At 50.2% G+C, this 15910-nt stretch overlaps 1 protein-coding gene across 1 annotated transcript in view; it reads left to right on the top strand.

Moving 5' to 3' along the window:
• Nucleotides 1-15910, top strand: part of ift88 (intraflagellar transport 88 homolog) — a 164606-nt gene that overhangs the window by 40744 nt on the left and 107952 nt on the right. The window contains exons 7-8 of the mRNA XM_038818078.1: nucleotides 7543-7612; nucleotides 13189-13279. Of these exons, the coding sequence (XP_038674006.1) occupies nucleotides 7543-7612; nucleotides 13189-13279 (161 nt within the window). The remainder of the gene's footprint in view (nucleotides 1-7542; nucleotides 7613-13188; nucleotides 13280-15910) is intronic.

Here is a 15910-nt window from a genome sequence, read left to right as displayed (position 1 = left end):
TTCCAGTTCCCCCAGGCCCGCAACCTCCTGCCAATAAACAGGTCCCTCAATTTACTGATGCCCACCCTCTGCCACCCCCTAAATCCCCCATCCCTGTTCCCTGGGATGAGCCGATGATTGCCACCCAATGGAGCCCCCATCGAGCCCCCTGTTTCCCCCCGATGCCGTCTCCACCGTCCCCAGATTCTTAGGGTCGCCGCCACCACCGGGCTCGTGGTAAACCTCTTAGGGGAGAGCGGCAACGGTGCCGTTACCATGGCACCCAGGCTCGTACCTCTACATGACGCCATCTCCATTCTTTTCCACGCCGCCCCTCCCCCCCTCCATCACCCATTTATGCACCATTGACACATTGCCCGCCCAATAGTACCCCAGAAGGTTGGGCAGCGCCAGCCCACCTCCATCCCTCCCTCGCTCCAGGAACACCCTCTTCACTCTCGGAGTCCCATGTACCCACACAAAGCTCAAAATACTGCTAGTCACTCTCCTAAAGAAGGCCCTGGGAATAAAGATGGGCAGGCACTGAAAGAGGAACAAGAACCTCGGAAGCACCGTCATTTTGACGGACTGCATCCTCCCCGCCAATGACAATGGCAGCATGTCCCACCTCTTGAACTCCTCCTCCATCTGATCTACAAGTCTGGTGAAATTATGCTTGTGGAGAGTCCCCCAGTCCCTGGCCACCTGCACCCCCAGGTACCTAAAGCTCTCCCTTGCCCGCCTAAGCGGGAGCCTACCAATTCCTTCCTCCTGGTCTTCGGGGTGGACCACAAACACCACACTCTTGCCTAAATTTAGTTTATAACCTGAAAAGGTCCCAAACTCAGCTAGCAGCTCCATCACCCCCGGCATCCCTCCCACTGGGTCCGCCACATACAGTAACAGGTCATTGGCATACAACGACACCCTATGCTCCTCCCCACCTCGCACCAAACCTCTCCACCTCTCTGAATCCCACAACGCCATCGCCAGCGGCTCGATTGCCAGTGCAAACAACAAGGGGACGGGGGCAACCCTGCCTGGTCCCTCGGTAAAGCCGTAAGTACTCCGACCTCCTCCCATTCGTGGCCACGCACGCCATCGGGGCCTCATATAGCAGCCTTACCCATCTAATGAACCCTTCACCAAATCCAAACCTCATCAACACCTCCCATAGGTACCCCCACTCCACTCTATTGAAGGCCTTCTCCGCATCCAGCGCCACCACTATCTCTGCCTCCCCCTCAATCGCCGGCATCATGATGATATTCAACAATCTCCGCACATTCGTGTTCAGCTGCCTTCCCTTCACAAAACCTGTCTGGTCCTCGTGCACAACCCCTGGCACACAGTCCTCTATCCTGGTGGCCAGGATTTTTGCCAGCACCTTGGCATCTACATTGAGGAGAGATATGGGCCTGTATGAACCACACTGCTGGGGGTCCTTGTCCCTCTTTAAAATTAACGAGATCAGCGCCCGCGACATCGTCGGGGGGCAAAGTCCCCCCTTCCCACGCTTCATTAAGTGTCTGCACCAGCAAGGGGCCCACTAGGTCCACAAACTTTTTATAAAATTCCACCCGGAACCCATCCGGCCCCGGTGCCTTCCCTGACTGCATCTGCCCGATCCCCTTAACTAGCTCCTCCAGCTCAATCGGCGCACCCAACCCCTCCACCTGCTCCTCCTGCACCTTCGGGAAAGAAAGCCCGTCGAGGAACCTCTCCATTCCCCTTCTCTCCCCCGTTGGCTCCGACCGGTACAGTTCCCCGTAAAAGTCCTTGAAGACCTCATTCACCTCTACCCCCTTCCGCACCACATTCCCACTCTTGTCTCTCACTCCAGCAATTTCCTTAGCCGCATCCCGCTTGCGGAGCTGATGAGCCAGCATCCTACTCGCCTTTTCACCATGTTCGTACACTGCCACTTGTGCCTTCCTCCACTGTGCCTCCGCCTTTCTAGTGGTCAGCAAATCAAATTTAGCCTGCAGGCTGCGCCTGTCCCCCAACAGTCCCTCCTCTGGTGCCTCTGCGTACCTCCTGTCTACCTCCAGCATCTTTCCCACCAATCTATCCCTCTCACTCCTCTCGGTCCTCTCCCTGTGTGCCCGGATGGATATCAGCTCCCCACGAATCACTGCCTTCAGGGCTTCCCAGACCACCCCCACCTGAACCTCCCCCGTATCATTCACCTCGAGGTGCCCCATAATACCTGCCCGGACCCTCCTACACACCTCCTCCTCCGCCAACAACCCCACATCCAACCGCCACAACGGGCGCTGGTCCCGCACCTCCCCCATCTCCAACTCTATCCAATGCGGAGCGTGGTCGGAGATTGCAATGGCCGAATACTCGGCCTCCTCCACTCTTGGAATCAGTCCCCTACTCACCACGAAGAAGTCTATCCGAGAGTAGACCCTACGTACGTGGGAGAAGAAAGAGTACTCGCGTGCCCTCGGCCTCACAAACCTCCATGGATCCACCCCACCCATCTGGTCCATAAACCCTCTCAGTACCTTGGCCGCCGCCGGCCTCCTACCCGTCCTAGAGCTGGACCGATCCAGTGAAAGATCCAACACCGTATTAAAGTCCCCCCCCCCATGATCAGACCTCCCGCCTCCAGATCCGGGACCCGTCCCAACATACGCCTCATAAAGCCCGCATCGTCCCAATTTGGGGCATACACACTAGCAAGTACCACCTTCTTCTCTCCTTGTAGCCTGCCCCTAACCATAACATACCTACCCCCCTTATCCGCCACCACCTCCGATGCCTCAAACAACACATTTTTCCCCACCAGAATCGCCACTCCCCGGTTCTTCACATCCAACCCAGAGTGGAAAACCTGCCCCACCCATCCCTTCCTCAGACGGACCTGGTCCACCACCTTCAGGTGGGTCTCCTGAAGCATTACCACATCTGCCTTTAGCCCCTTCAGATGAGCAAGTACCCTTGACCGCTTCACCGGCCCATTCAATCCTCTCGCATTCCAGGTGACCAACCGAATCAGAGGGCGTCTCCCCCCCCCCCCCCCCCCCACCCCCCCCCCCCCCCCCCCCATCCCCCGTCGACTAGCCATAGCCCGTCGACTGCCCGCCCCAGGCCAGCACCCCCTGCCCGACCCAGTCCCCACAGCGACAACACCTCACCTCTGTTCCCCCAGCCACCACCAGCTCTTTCCTGACCCTACCAGCAGCAACCCGGTATTCCCCTTTTCCCCCCCTCCCTTCCCCCCCAGGCTAGGAACCCTCCGCGAACCGTCCTCCATTGTACTTCCGTGGGTCAGCTAACTTCTGCTGACCCCGGAAACTCCCGCCAATAACCCGACCCCTCCCAAAGTGGGATCATCCCCCAATCTATCCCTCCTCCAGGCACCGCTCCAGCGCGGGGAAGAACCAGTTAAGGCCCTGCCTCCCCCCCGTCATCGTCTCCACCCCCCAGCCTTGCAGCGCGGGAAACCAGAGGAAAGCCCGCGCTTTCGCACTGCCCCACCACACCCTTCTGACGCAGCTCCCAAATACCAGCCCCACTCCATACCCCCAACCCGACATAGAATACAACAAACCCCCCAACCCTCCCCGCAAGATACAAAACTCAAACACTGCCCCACAGCAAAAAAAAATAACAGAACAACACCCCCATAAATAACCATATCAAAATTGCAAAAGTACAAAAAAAAAGAAAACACAGCAACAGCAGAAACCAGCAATAAAGCATTACAACCGACCCCCCAACCCCTAGTTCAAGTCCAGTTTCTCCGTCCGCACGAAGGCCCACGCCTCTTCCGGGGAATCGAAATAATAATGTCGGTCCGAATAAGTTACCCACAGGCGCGCGGGCTGCAACATTCCGAACTTTATCTTTATCCTGTAAAGCACCTCTTTCGTCCGATTAAATCCGGACCGCCGCTTAGCCACCTCCGCACTCCAATCCTGGTAGATCCGTACTACCCCATTTTCCCAATTGCTGCTCTTCACCTTCTTGGCCCAGCGCAGCACACCGATCACTGAACCGGTGGAACCTCACCAGCACCGCACGCGGGGGTTCATTCTCCTTAGGCCTCCTGGCCAGTACTCGTGTGCTCCCTCCAGCTCCAAGGGCAGATGGAAGGACCCGGCCCCCGTAAGCGAGTTCAGCATCGTAGCCACGTAGGTTGTCAGGTCCTACCCCTCCAGCCCCTCCGCAAGGCCCAAGATTCGCAGATTTTTCCGTCTCATGCGGTGATCAAGCTCCTCGAAGCGTTCCTGCCACTTCTTGTGGAGTGCCTCATGTCCCTCCACCTTACTCACGAGGATCCCGGCCTCCTCCTCTCGTTCAGTGGCCTGCGTCTGCAACTCCTTGATGGCAGCACCCTGGGTCGTCTGAATCGCCGAGAGCCTTCTGTTCGTTTCCTGCAGAGAGCTCAGTACCTCAGCCTTGAAGTCTGCAAAACAGCGCAGGAGAGCAGCTTGTTGCTCCAGGGCCGACTGCTTCCACTCCTCTGGAGCTCCGCCGGCCGCCATCTTGGATTCCTTCCCCCGTTTTTTCTGGGGAGCTGCTGCCGCTTTTTCCCCCTTTCCACTCCGAGTTCGAGTCATGGACTGCGGGGAAAGTCGATCAGCACACCTTCTCCCACCGGGAGATGCCGAAAAATTTCCGTTTTGGGCTCTAAAAAGAGCCGAAAAGTCAGTTTAAAATGGGAGCTCCCAAATGTGTGGCTTCCTACGTCATCGCCGCCACCGGAAGTCCTTATTCTTATTTTTAATAAATTTATAGTACCCAATTTTTTTCCAATTAAGGGGCAATTGAGCGTGGCCAATCCACCTAGTCTGCACATCTTTGGGGTGTGGGGGTGAAACCCACGCAGGCACGGGGAGAATGTGCAAACTCCACATGGACAGTGACCCAGGGCCGGGATTCGAACCCAGGTCCTCAGCGCCGGAGAGAGAGCCAGTGCTAACCACTGCGCCATGTGCCGCCCTAAAATCTGCTATTCTTACCTGATCTGGCCCACATGTGATTGCTTGCTAAACAGCAAAAGCAGCGTGTGATGGACAGAGCTAAGCAATCTCATAACCAGCGGATTAGATCTAAACTCTGCACTCTTGCCACATCCAGGTGTGAATGGGGGTGGACAATTAAACAACTAACTGTAGGAGTCTCCACAAATAACCCATTCTTAATGATCGGGGAACCCAGCACATTAGTACAAAAGCTAAGGGGCAGGATCTTCTGTGAACCCACCGCGTGTTTCGCACCGGCTGAGGCAGACCTCCCTTGATCCGCAGAGGGATCTTCTAGTTATGCCTTTGTCAACAGAGTTTCCCGATGAATGCACCCCTCCCCACTGGGAAACCCAAGGCAGGGTTCCGGTCCCATCATTGTGAATGGCCAGAAAGCTCCAGCCAAAGCTGAAGCATTTGCAACCATCTCCAGCCAGAAGTGCCAAGTGGATAGTCCATATTGGCCTCCTCCTAATGTCCCCAGCGTCACAGATGCCAGTCTTCAGCCAATTCAATTCACTGCATGTGATATCAAGATACCTGTGAAGGCATGGATACAGCAATATCTGTGACAACATTGCAATAATATTATTGAAGGCTTGTGCTCCAGAGCTATTTGCATCCTTAGCAAAGCTATTCCAGTGCAGCTACAAGACTGGCATCTTCCCTACAATGTGAAAAATTGCGCAGATATGTCCACAAAAAGCAGGACAAATCCAACCTGGTCAATTACTGTTCCATCAGCCCACTCTCACTCATCAGAAAAATGATGGAAAGAGTCGTAACAACACTTTCAATCATCACTTAGCAGTAATCTGCCCACTAATGGCCAACTTTCCACCAGGGTCACTCAGCTCCTGATCTCATTGCAACTTTGGTCAAACAGAGGTGATCTGCAGAAGTGAGGTGAGAGTGGCTGCCTTTGACATAAAGGCAGCATTTGACTAAGTGTGGCATCAAGGAGCCCTAGTAAAACTGGATTCAATGGAAATCAAGAGAAGCCTCTCCTCTGGTTGGAGTTGTACCTACCACAAAGGAAAGCGTTTATGGTTGTGGAAATCAATCATCTCAATACCAGGACATCACTGGCGGAGTTCCTCAGGGTGATATCCTAGGCCCAAACATCTTCAGAAACTTCATTAATGACCTTCTCTCCATTTTAAGGTCAGAAGTGAAGATCTTTGCTGAACAATATTCAGCATCATTCACAACTCTTCAGATACTGAAACAGTCCATGCACATTAGCACAATGTAGACAACATTCAGGTTTGGGCTGATATGTGGCATGACTGCACCTTTCAAACCCATAACCTCTACTATATAGACAAACAAGGGCAGCAGATGCATGGAAAATCACCACCTGCAACTTCCCGTCCAAGTCACACATCATCCTGAATTGGAACTAAATCGCCATTCCTTACTGTTGATGGATCAAAATCCTGGAACTCCCTCTCTAACAATACTGTAGGTGAACCTACACCTGGACCGCAGAGCTTCAAGAAGATGACTCATCACCACCTTCTCAAGAGCCATTTAGGACGGGCAATAAATATTGTTCTAGCCAGTGATGCCCACTACCCGTGAAAGAATTAAGAAAGCCATCTGTGTATATATGTAGACGTTACAACACAGAACCAGGCCAGTTCGCCCTAACTAGTCTTTGTGGTGTATATTGTTGATGTAAGTAAATGGTTCTAATCACACTTATCTATCTAGTTACTACGTTCCTTCGACCTATTTTTCTTTATCCAGCTTTCAGTAAAATTGTGAATATTGGGCTGTCAGAAATCCCGCCCATCCCAGCAAAGGCCAGCAGCAGTGACACCGCTGAAGTGATGGCTGCTCCTGGTACGACATCCACCCAGGGCCTAGTATTGTCTTTGGGTCCCAAGCTACATGTGAGTGGTGGCAGGAGGGGCTTCGCAGGGTCTGTGGTGTTGGCAGGGTAGGAAATTGGCTCACAATGGGACCCCATTTCTGATTTCTGGGTTTCTCGATCAGGCACTGAATATCTGTGAAGAATGGACCCCCCACCCCAGGTGTCTGCAAGCAGCCCTGTCTTAATTACACACTTTAGGGCCTCCAGGTGGGGTATCTATGGTCCTACACGCCACAGACTTAATTGGAATGGAAGCAGGAAGGCTGATGGGTCTGCCCAGAACCCGCGCATCAGACTAAATGCCTTATTCCACCAAACCCACTAGGAGCGCATTTAATTCCATCCAAAGTTAATGTTTCAAGTTGGCGTACCTTCGGAGAAACTGAAAGTTTAGATGGAAGGTCATGGACCTGAAATGTTAGTTCTGTTTCTCTCCATGGATGCCCCTGACTTGCTGAGTGTTTTCTCTTTTCCAGATTTTCAGTGTTTTGCTTTCAACTTTCTGATCATGGTTGTCAATGCCTCACAAATAGCATTCAAGATAAACCCCTTTGGATAAATTATATTTATTGTTTTTCAGACTCATTAGACTGTCTAGAACTTTCATATCAGTTATGTCAGAGTCATTAAATTTGCCAAGGATAACTGTTTAAAAGCTAACATTTCATAATTTTAAATTAAATTTTAATATTTTGTTTACTTCAGGCTCTGCATTTGATCCGTTGGGACAATCAAGAGGTCCTGCACCACCTCTAGAAACAAAGAATGAAGATACGTAAGTTAGAGCACAAAACTACTTTACAACATGTGGTGTTGCTCATTGTGTTCTCTCTTTAATTGGCTCTGTTTATGGCGGTTAATATGATCGCCTTCCTTAATTCTAATTACGTTTGCTCAAGAGTCGGCAGGTATCTTTCGATACCGCCACAAGGTTCAAAACTGAATACTGATCAAAGACTCGATACACCAGTTAGTAAGTTCGAAATCAATGCTCATTTATTTACACACATAGCCAAATATACTCATGCACAAAACTCTACCAACTAAACTATCACTAGTACTAAAGCCTATACTTAACTTTGGGTGCCCACTCAGTCAGAGGAACAATGGCCGTTGTCCGGTTCTGAGGCTGCTGGGGTTGAGCTGGTACGGAATAGTAGCTAAGAGCTTCTGTCTCGTAGCGTGCGTTGACTTTGGACTTACTTGTTCTGGTGCAGCTGCTAGCCAGGTCTCTCCTTGCTGAGAGCCAAGACCAAGAGAGCGATTCTCTCTTGGGGGCTTCTTCTTATACCCGAAGGGGGCTTCGCATGCTTTTGGGCGGTCCTTGAACTTGGTCCCAATTAATTGGACCGTATCCTGATCATCGGTATCGATTTCCTCCAATAAAGGGGTGGCTGCCCTGATTGCTGGGCGGGCCCTAGGTGGCCGTTGGCCTGCCTTGTTCTAGTCTCCTCTGGCGCCGGGGTGTCTGCCTTAGTATCAGTTACTTGAATGTTACCCGTTTGTCCCTGGAGATGGCTCATTAGTATGGTAATGGCTTTGCAGTATCGGTCTTGTCTGGGAGCTACGGTTCCAATCAACAGACAAACCTTGCACCTGCTTGCTTTCTCAGAATTGTCCATTTTCCCTGCATTCTTTGCAGAGTGTCCATTTTGTAATCGGGACGTGGCCATCCCAGATGGCTACAGTGGGTCTTAACTTATAAATAAATGTCCCCCTCAATAACCATCACTGTATAATACAGCAGTCCTTTTGGTAACATTGGGATAGATTTTCACCCTTACTGTCTGGCCAGTATGCACCGTATCATGTCTCTGATAGAATCAGTCTGCTTTTTCTTTCATTCATGAGAATGATTCTATTACTACTGTGCAGCCTTGCTCACCACATTCCTCTCTCTGCACTGATGTTTCATGGCTCAGTGATAAAAGTGACAGGATCAGGACTGACCATTTTAAATCCCACCCGATTTTATTCTGTATTGAGTGGTAGCACTCTAACTTCAAGAAATTTGAGCATATAAACCAGGCTGGCATTTCAGTGGCAAGGCAGAGGAAGCATGGCACTGTCGGAGGTACCATTTTTTTGGATGAGACATTAAACCAGTACTCGTCTAATCTCTCAGATGGGTTTTAAAGATCCTACAATGAAGTTCACCTTGGTGTTCTGGCCAAAATTTATCCCTCAACCAAAGTAACTAAAACATTTTATATGTTGATGATCATATTTTTAATTAGTGCGACCTTGCTGCGTGCAAACTGGCAGCCTGGTTTCCTACAATGTAACACTATAAAAAGTACATTTTGACTGCACATCATTTTGGCATGCACTGAGCTTGTGAAAGGCATTATATCAAGTTCTTTTATAAGGAATCAGGAGAAGAAATGAAATAACTGTTTAATAATTGTAAATAATTGTTTGAGGCAACATGGAGCCACAGTGGTTGGCATCGCTGCCTCACCGCGCCAGGGACCTGGTTCAATTCAGGCCTTGGGTGACAGAAGTTTGTACTTTCGTCCTGTGACTGCATGGGTTTCCTCTGGGTACTCCAGTTTCCTCCCACAGACCAAAGATGTACAAGTTAGGTGTATTGGCCATGCTAAATTGCACCTTATTGTTCAAGGATGTTTAGGTTACGTGGGGTTACGGGGATAGGGTGGGGGAGTGGGCCTAGGTAGAATGCCCTTTCAGAGGGTTGGCATAGATTTGATAGACCGAATAACCTCCTGTACTGTAATAATTATAATTCTATGGTTCTATCGGGATATCATCTAATAGACAACTAGAATGCCTTTTAAGAAAGGGAGCTTGACACTGTACCTGGTCTGTCTAAACAAGATTCCAGTCCTACACTATGTGGTTGACCTTTTCTGCCTTCGGAGTGTACAAGGGTGGACAAATAAGTACTGACTAGACAGTAGCATCCAGATCCCAAGAATAAAGGAAACCAGTTTACAAGGACTGCAAGTCCTTGGCCCAAGTTACTTCATCAATGACTGTCTTTCCATCAAAAGGCCAGAAGTAGAGATATTCGCTGATGATTGCACAATGTCCAGCACCATTTGAGATTCCTCAGATACAATATCCAGGTTTGAGCTGACAAGTGACAATCTTCAACAGCAGAGAATCTAACCATCACCTTTTGACATTCAATGGCACCGTTGCTGAATCTGCCTCAATCAACATCCTGTGGGTTACCATTGATCAGAAACTGAACTTGACCAGTCATAAAAAAAAAGTGGTTACAAGTGCAGGTCAGAGGCTAGGAATCCTGCAGCAAGTTACTCACCTCCTGACTCTCCAGATGCTGTCCACCATCTACACAACACAAGTGGGGCTTGTAATGGAATGCTGTCCACTTGCCTGGATGAGTGCAGCTCCAACAGCACTCCAGAAACTTGACACCATCCAGGACAAAGCATACCGCTTGCCTGGCATCCCATCCACAAATATTCATTCACTCCACCGCAAATGATCAGTGGCAACAGTATGTACCGTTTACAAGATGCACGACAGGAACTCGTCAACACTCCTTTGCCAGCACCTTTCAAACCCTTGACCACTATCATTTAGAAGAACAGGGACAGCAGACTTATGGGAACACCAAGATCTGGAAGTCTCTTCCCCCCCCCCCCCCCCCCCCATATTATATTATATGGAAAATATGTACCGTACTTGCTAAACTATATTAAACATTTTTTTATTTGTTCTTGGAATGTGGGCATCGCTGGCTGGGCCAGCATTTGTTGCCCATCCCTTAATGCCCTTGAATTGAGTGGCTCGCTCGGCAATTTCAGAGGTGGGAGTTAAGAGTTAGTAGCCTCGCTGTGTAGGTCTGGAGTCATATGTAGGTCAGACCGGGTAAGGACGGCAGATTTCCTTCCCTGAAGGCATTAGTGAACCAGATGGGTTTTTACGACAATCGGTAATGGTTTCATGCTCATCAATAGACTTTTAATTCCAGATTTTGTATTGAATTCAAATTTCACCATCTGTCAAAACGGAATAAATCTTAAGGTATTGCCAATTATTGGTATTTACTGATTTAATATATATGCATTTTGGGTTCAACCCTATATATAAAAATGCTTGGACCGGTATTCTCCGATTCCCCACCTCCGGCTGCCCTATTCTCCGGCGCCGTTTTTCAGACAGCGGCGGGATTCGGTCGGGGGCCGTTGACAGCCCCCCCCCCCCTCCCCCGGCGATTCTCTGGGCCCCAATGGGCCGAGCGGCTGTCCAGTTTTGGCCAGTCCCGCCAGTGTAAATTACTCACGGCAGGACCTGGCAGGTGAGCATGTGGGGGCGGTCACAACCAGAGGAAGGTAATCAAGAAAAAGATGCCAGCGAACAGGAGCTCGAGGGGCCGGAGACTGCCTGCAGAAAAATGCTTTTCACTGTACCTTGGTTCACGTGATAATAAACAAATCCAATCCGATCCAACAACAAAAAATAAAACCCCCAGCGGGGGAAAAAGGTGAAACATGCCTCCAAAAGGGGAAGGGGAGGTGAGGAAGGGGGGACCGCTTGTAAAAACCATTGTACATAAGATACAAAGTTGCTTGTGAAGATCAGACACACTTGAGCTGCTATTTTGTAAATATCATGTGCCTTATATGTTAAACTGTTAAACTGCGCAAATGCCAATGAAAATCTTTTTAAAAAAAGGGTGGCAGATTTCCTTCCCTAAAGGAAATTAGTGAATCAGATGGGTTTTTATGACAATCAGCAATGGTTTAATGCTCGTCATTGGAATTTAAATTCCAAGTTTTCTTTATATTGAATTCAAATTACGAATCCGGACTCCCAGAGCTTACCCTGGGTCTCTGATTACTAATAATATAATAATAATAAACTTTATTAGTGTCACAAGTAGCCTTACATCAACACTGCAATTAAGTTATTGTGAAAAGCCCCTAGTCACCACACTCTGGCACCTGTTCGGGTACACGGAGGGAGAATTCAGAATGTCCAATTCACTGAACAAGCACATCTTTTGGGACTTGTGAGGTAACTGGAGCACCCGAAGGAAACACACATAGACACGGGGAGGAAGTGCAGACTCTGCACAGACAGTGACCCAAGCGAGAATTGAACCTGGGACCCTGGCACTGTGAAGCAACAATGCTAACTACTGTGCTACCGTATCGCCCATCTAGTCCAGTGAAAATATCACTACAACATAGCTTTCCCTTTAATCGCTTTAACTCATTTTGTCAGGTTGGCAAAAATAGGTATAATATCCAGTCCTATGATGAAAGTATATTTTAAAAGCTATTCAGAAAATATTCTAGACTATCTGGTTACATGAAGTAGAAAGGAAATATAAATGCAACCACGGATTTAGGACCGTTAGAAAGTTGCAGTTAAACCAGTGGAGCTCTGGAGAATGAGTTTTCAGAATCAGGGTGGGATTCTCCCTTCTGGGGATTAAGTCCCAATGCCGGCAGGAAAACCGGCGGCAACCACTCCAGCGTCGACAGCCCCAAAAGTAAGAAATTCTCCTTACTTTCAGGGGCGAGGTGGATGGCGGAGGGGTTGGTGCCGCTCCAGCCGGCGCCGAAGGGACGGTGCAAATTCGTGGAATGGCCGGCGTAATTTCGCGGCTGCACGGACCAACCGGGGGTTCTCGTCTCCACGCATTTGCGCAGTTTAACAGTTTAACATATAAGGCACATGATATTTACAAAATAGCAGCTCAAGTGTGTCTGATCTTCACAAGCAACTTTATATCTTATGTACAATGGTTTTTACAAGCGGTCCCCCCTTCCTCACCTCCCCTTCCCCTTTTGGAGGCATGTTCCACCTTTTTCCCCCGCTGGGGGTTTTATTTTTTGTTGTTGGATCGGATTGGATTTGTTTATTATCACGTGTACCAAGGTACAGTGAAAAGCATTTTTCTGCAGGCAGTCTCCGGCCCCTTGAGCTCCTGTTCGCTGGCATCTTTTTCTTGATTACCTTCCTCTGGTTATTGAGGGACTTCTCCTTTGAAATTTGTACAAAATTCAACTAAAATTTTTTGTCCTGTTTCGGAGGCTAGCCACGTGATGTGCATCAACTCAGCATATCATCATCACTGAAGTCCGGAAATCTGCCATCCTTACCTAGTCTGCCTCACATATGACTCCAGATCCACAGCAATGTGGTTAACTCTTAACTGTCCTCTGAACTGGCCTAACAAGCCACTCAGTTCAAAGGCAATTGGGGATGGTAAATAAATGCTTGCCCAGCCATTGATGCCCACATCCCATGAGTGAATAACAAAAAAATTTAGTCTGTTAGTTGTCTGATGTAAATTATTATAGCCCGCACCAAAATTTATCATTGTGTTTCCCATACAATCTTTTTTAGGCCAGAAGAAAAAGTTAAGAATTTAGAGAAGAATGTGAATGAGTTGATTGAAGAAAGTTGCATTTCCAATAGATGTGGTGACCTGCAGTTGGTAAGAATCTCACTTTCTGAAATATTCAATGAATATCCATAATTGGTGGGCAGGAAAAGACAAATTGGTCCTTCCAGCCTGCCCCACACTTCGCGCTTACTGAAGGATCATGACCAGGTAAATCTCACTCCTCATTCTCCTGCAACCATGTAATCTCCTGGGAGAAGCAAAAGCATAGAAAAAAAACACAACCAATGATTGAAAATATACTCTAGCAAATTCCTCTCCGATCCCCATAGGTACAAAACCAGGAGCTGCAAAATTCTGCGTTTAATGCTGTAAATTAAATTCTAAACATGTTAAGTTCTGTGTCTGCATTTCCATTATCAATGAGACCGCCCTTTCCACAGACATGACATGATGAGATTCACGGGAAGGATTAGGTGTACTCCATGATGATTTAGCTGAAACAGAGGTTATGGATTCAAATTCTACTCCAGGTTTTGAGCATATAATCCTGGCCTACACATCAGACAGAATACAGAGAGTGCTGTATTATCAGTCTTCCTGGCTTTGAGCCATTAATCCAAAGACCCCTTGAGGAAGCTCACAGGAGTGTTTGATTTCCTCTCTGCCTGTCTGGCTTTAGTTGCAGACACAAGCTGCCTTGAAGTCCTTAATTGGAGTGGGAACAGGCAGTCAACCTGTTAATTGGCTATTTCCTGTATCACCCAGTCGTAAGGGTGCCCCAGGTGGCGCGGTCCCACCCTGTTAAGCCCGCTGCTCACCGAATGCGACAGGGATGGGGGTTGGGGCAGTCCTGGGCTCTGTGGTGTTCCAGCATGGGCAAGGGCTCCATCTCCCTCCCCCTCAGGGTGCCCAATGGCGCCCGGGCTACTCCTTGGGACAGGGATGCAACTGACGCAAACCCCTGCGGCTACCTGGCCATCTGGTGCTGCCAGTCATGGAGGCCTGCTCGGGTCTCGGCCAGGGTCTCCATGCTCACGGCCATGGAGCACAGGGACTGGACGATCTCCCTCTGGGACTGTGCCACATCACTCAGTGACTGTGCCGCCTCCCTCTGGGACTGGCTCAGGTCGGCCAGCACCTGGGCAATGCTGTTGACGCTCTCAGTCTTAACCCATTGTGACTGGGCCAAGTTCTGGAGCGCCGCTAAAATGTCCAGGTGGCTTTGGTCATTGCTGTCTGACAGGGCAGCCTTGGCTTGTTGGACTCCTCCAACTGCACCTGCAGACACTGGATGGTTCTGACACCAATCATGTAGTGCCCGGTTCTGTGTATGCATCTCCATTATCAATGGGACCGCCTTTTCCACAAGCCTGAGGCTCACCCTGACGGCAGCTAGTCCCTGGCATTGGGCTGCCCTGTGAATGCGGGTGTTCCTACCCCCACCTGATATACCGTCGCACGTGTGTGTCTTGCACACCAAATAGTGCACCAGGAACCTCTTCACTAACATGCCCAACCAAAGTGAGTGATTCTGAGATGGTGGACGGTGTTGCTGACAGCTGTGATTGAAAGTCAGTGTTGTTCCCAGACTCGTGCTCCGGGGTGTCTCGGGCTGACATTTGGAGGCTCACGTCACTATTGGTTGCCAACTCCTTGCTGGAATCCACTTGGGGTTGAGGTCAGGGGACACCAGAAGGGTCCGCTTCATCGCCAGGTGATCCTGCATGATTGGGTCATGGGCTGGGGTGGCGGATGGTGTGGGGGTTGTGTGGTGGTCAGAGGGAAGTGCGGTGGGGTGATGTGAGGATCTTGGCATGCATCCCATAGAGTCGCCGCAGCTCAGCGGGTGCTCACTTAGTTGCCTGATGCCGACCTCCGCCTCGGCGACTGCCTCCTCTCCGGGCCCACCAACCAAGTCCAGTGCCCGCTGATCTAAGACGGTGAGTGGCTGCAGGACTTTTGATCCCCCTCCGGTTTTCTCTCTCTCTTTGCGGTCATGCCTTCTCCTGGGGGAGGGGGTAAGACAGAAAGCAAAGTGTTAGGTAGTCGGACGCGTGCGGCACAGGGGGCGGGCAGCTGGCACCCAGCCATGGCGGGCGGTATGGGTGTTGGCATGTGATGCAGGGCGGCACGATAGCATTGTGGATAGCACAATTGCTTCACAGCTCCAGGATCCCAGGTTCAATTCCGGCTTGGGTCACTGTCTGTGCGGAGTCTGCACATCCTCCCCATGTGTGCATGGGTTTCCTCCGGGTGCTCCGGTTTCCTCCCACAGTCCAAAGATGTGCAGGTTAGGTGGATTGGCCATGATAAATTGCCCATAGTGTCCAAAATTGCCCTGGGTGTTGACCTTGGGTAGGGCTTTCTTTCCAAGAGCCGGTGCAGACTCCATGGGCCGAATGGCCTCCTTCTGCACTGTACATTCTATGATGTGGTGCACACACACTGCCGGCAGGTGGGGTTCGGTCACCCTCTAGGTTGGGGGGGGGGGGGGGGGGGGCGTTACGTGTGTGTGTGTGTCAGGGGTTGATGTCAGGGGCATGGTGCTGCCTACTCACCCTGGCCTCCTGCAGTGGTCGTGCAGTTTCTACCTGCCCTGCTGTCCGGTCTGGGCGGTGAAGCCCACGGCCACTGCCACCTGCACCCAGGCCCGGTGTTCAGCAACTGGTGGCAGCCTCCTTCCCACCCCGTGAACAGGGTGGCCTCCTCTCTCCTCCACGG

This window comes from Scyliorhinus canicula, chromosome 14, assembly GCF_902713615.1.
Source record: "Scyliorhinus canicula chromosome 14, sScyCan1.1, whole genome shotgun sequence".
Classification (NCBI taxonomy): domain Eukaryota; kingdom Metazoa; phylum Chordata; class Chondrichthyes; order Carcharhiniformes; family Scyliorhinidae; genus Scyliorhinus; species Scyliorhinus canicula.
This window is presented reverse-complemented; position numbering and strand designations above follow the sequence as displayed.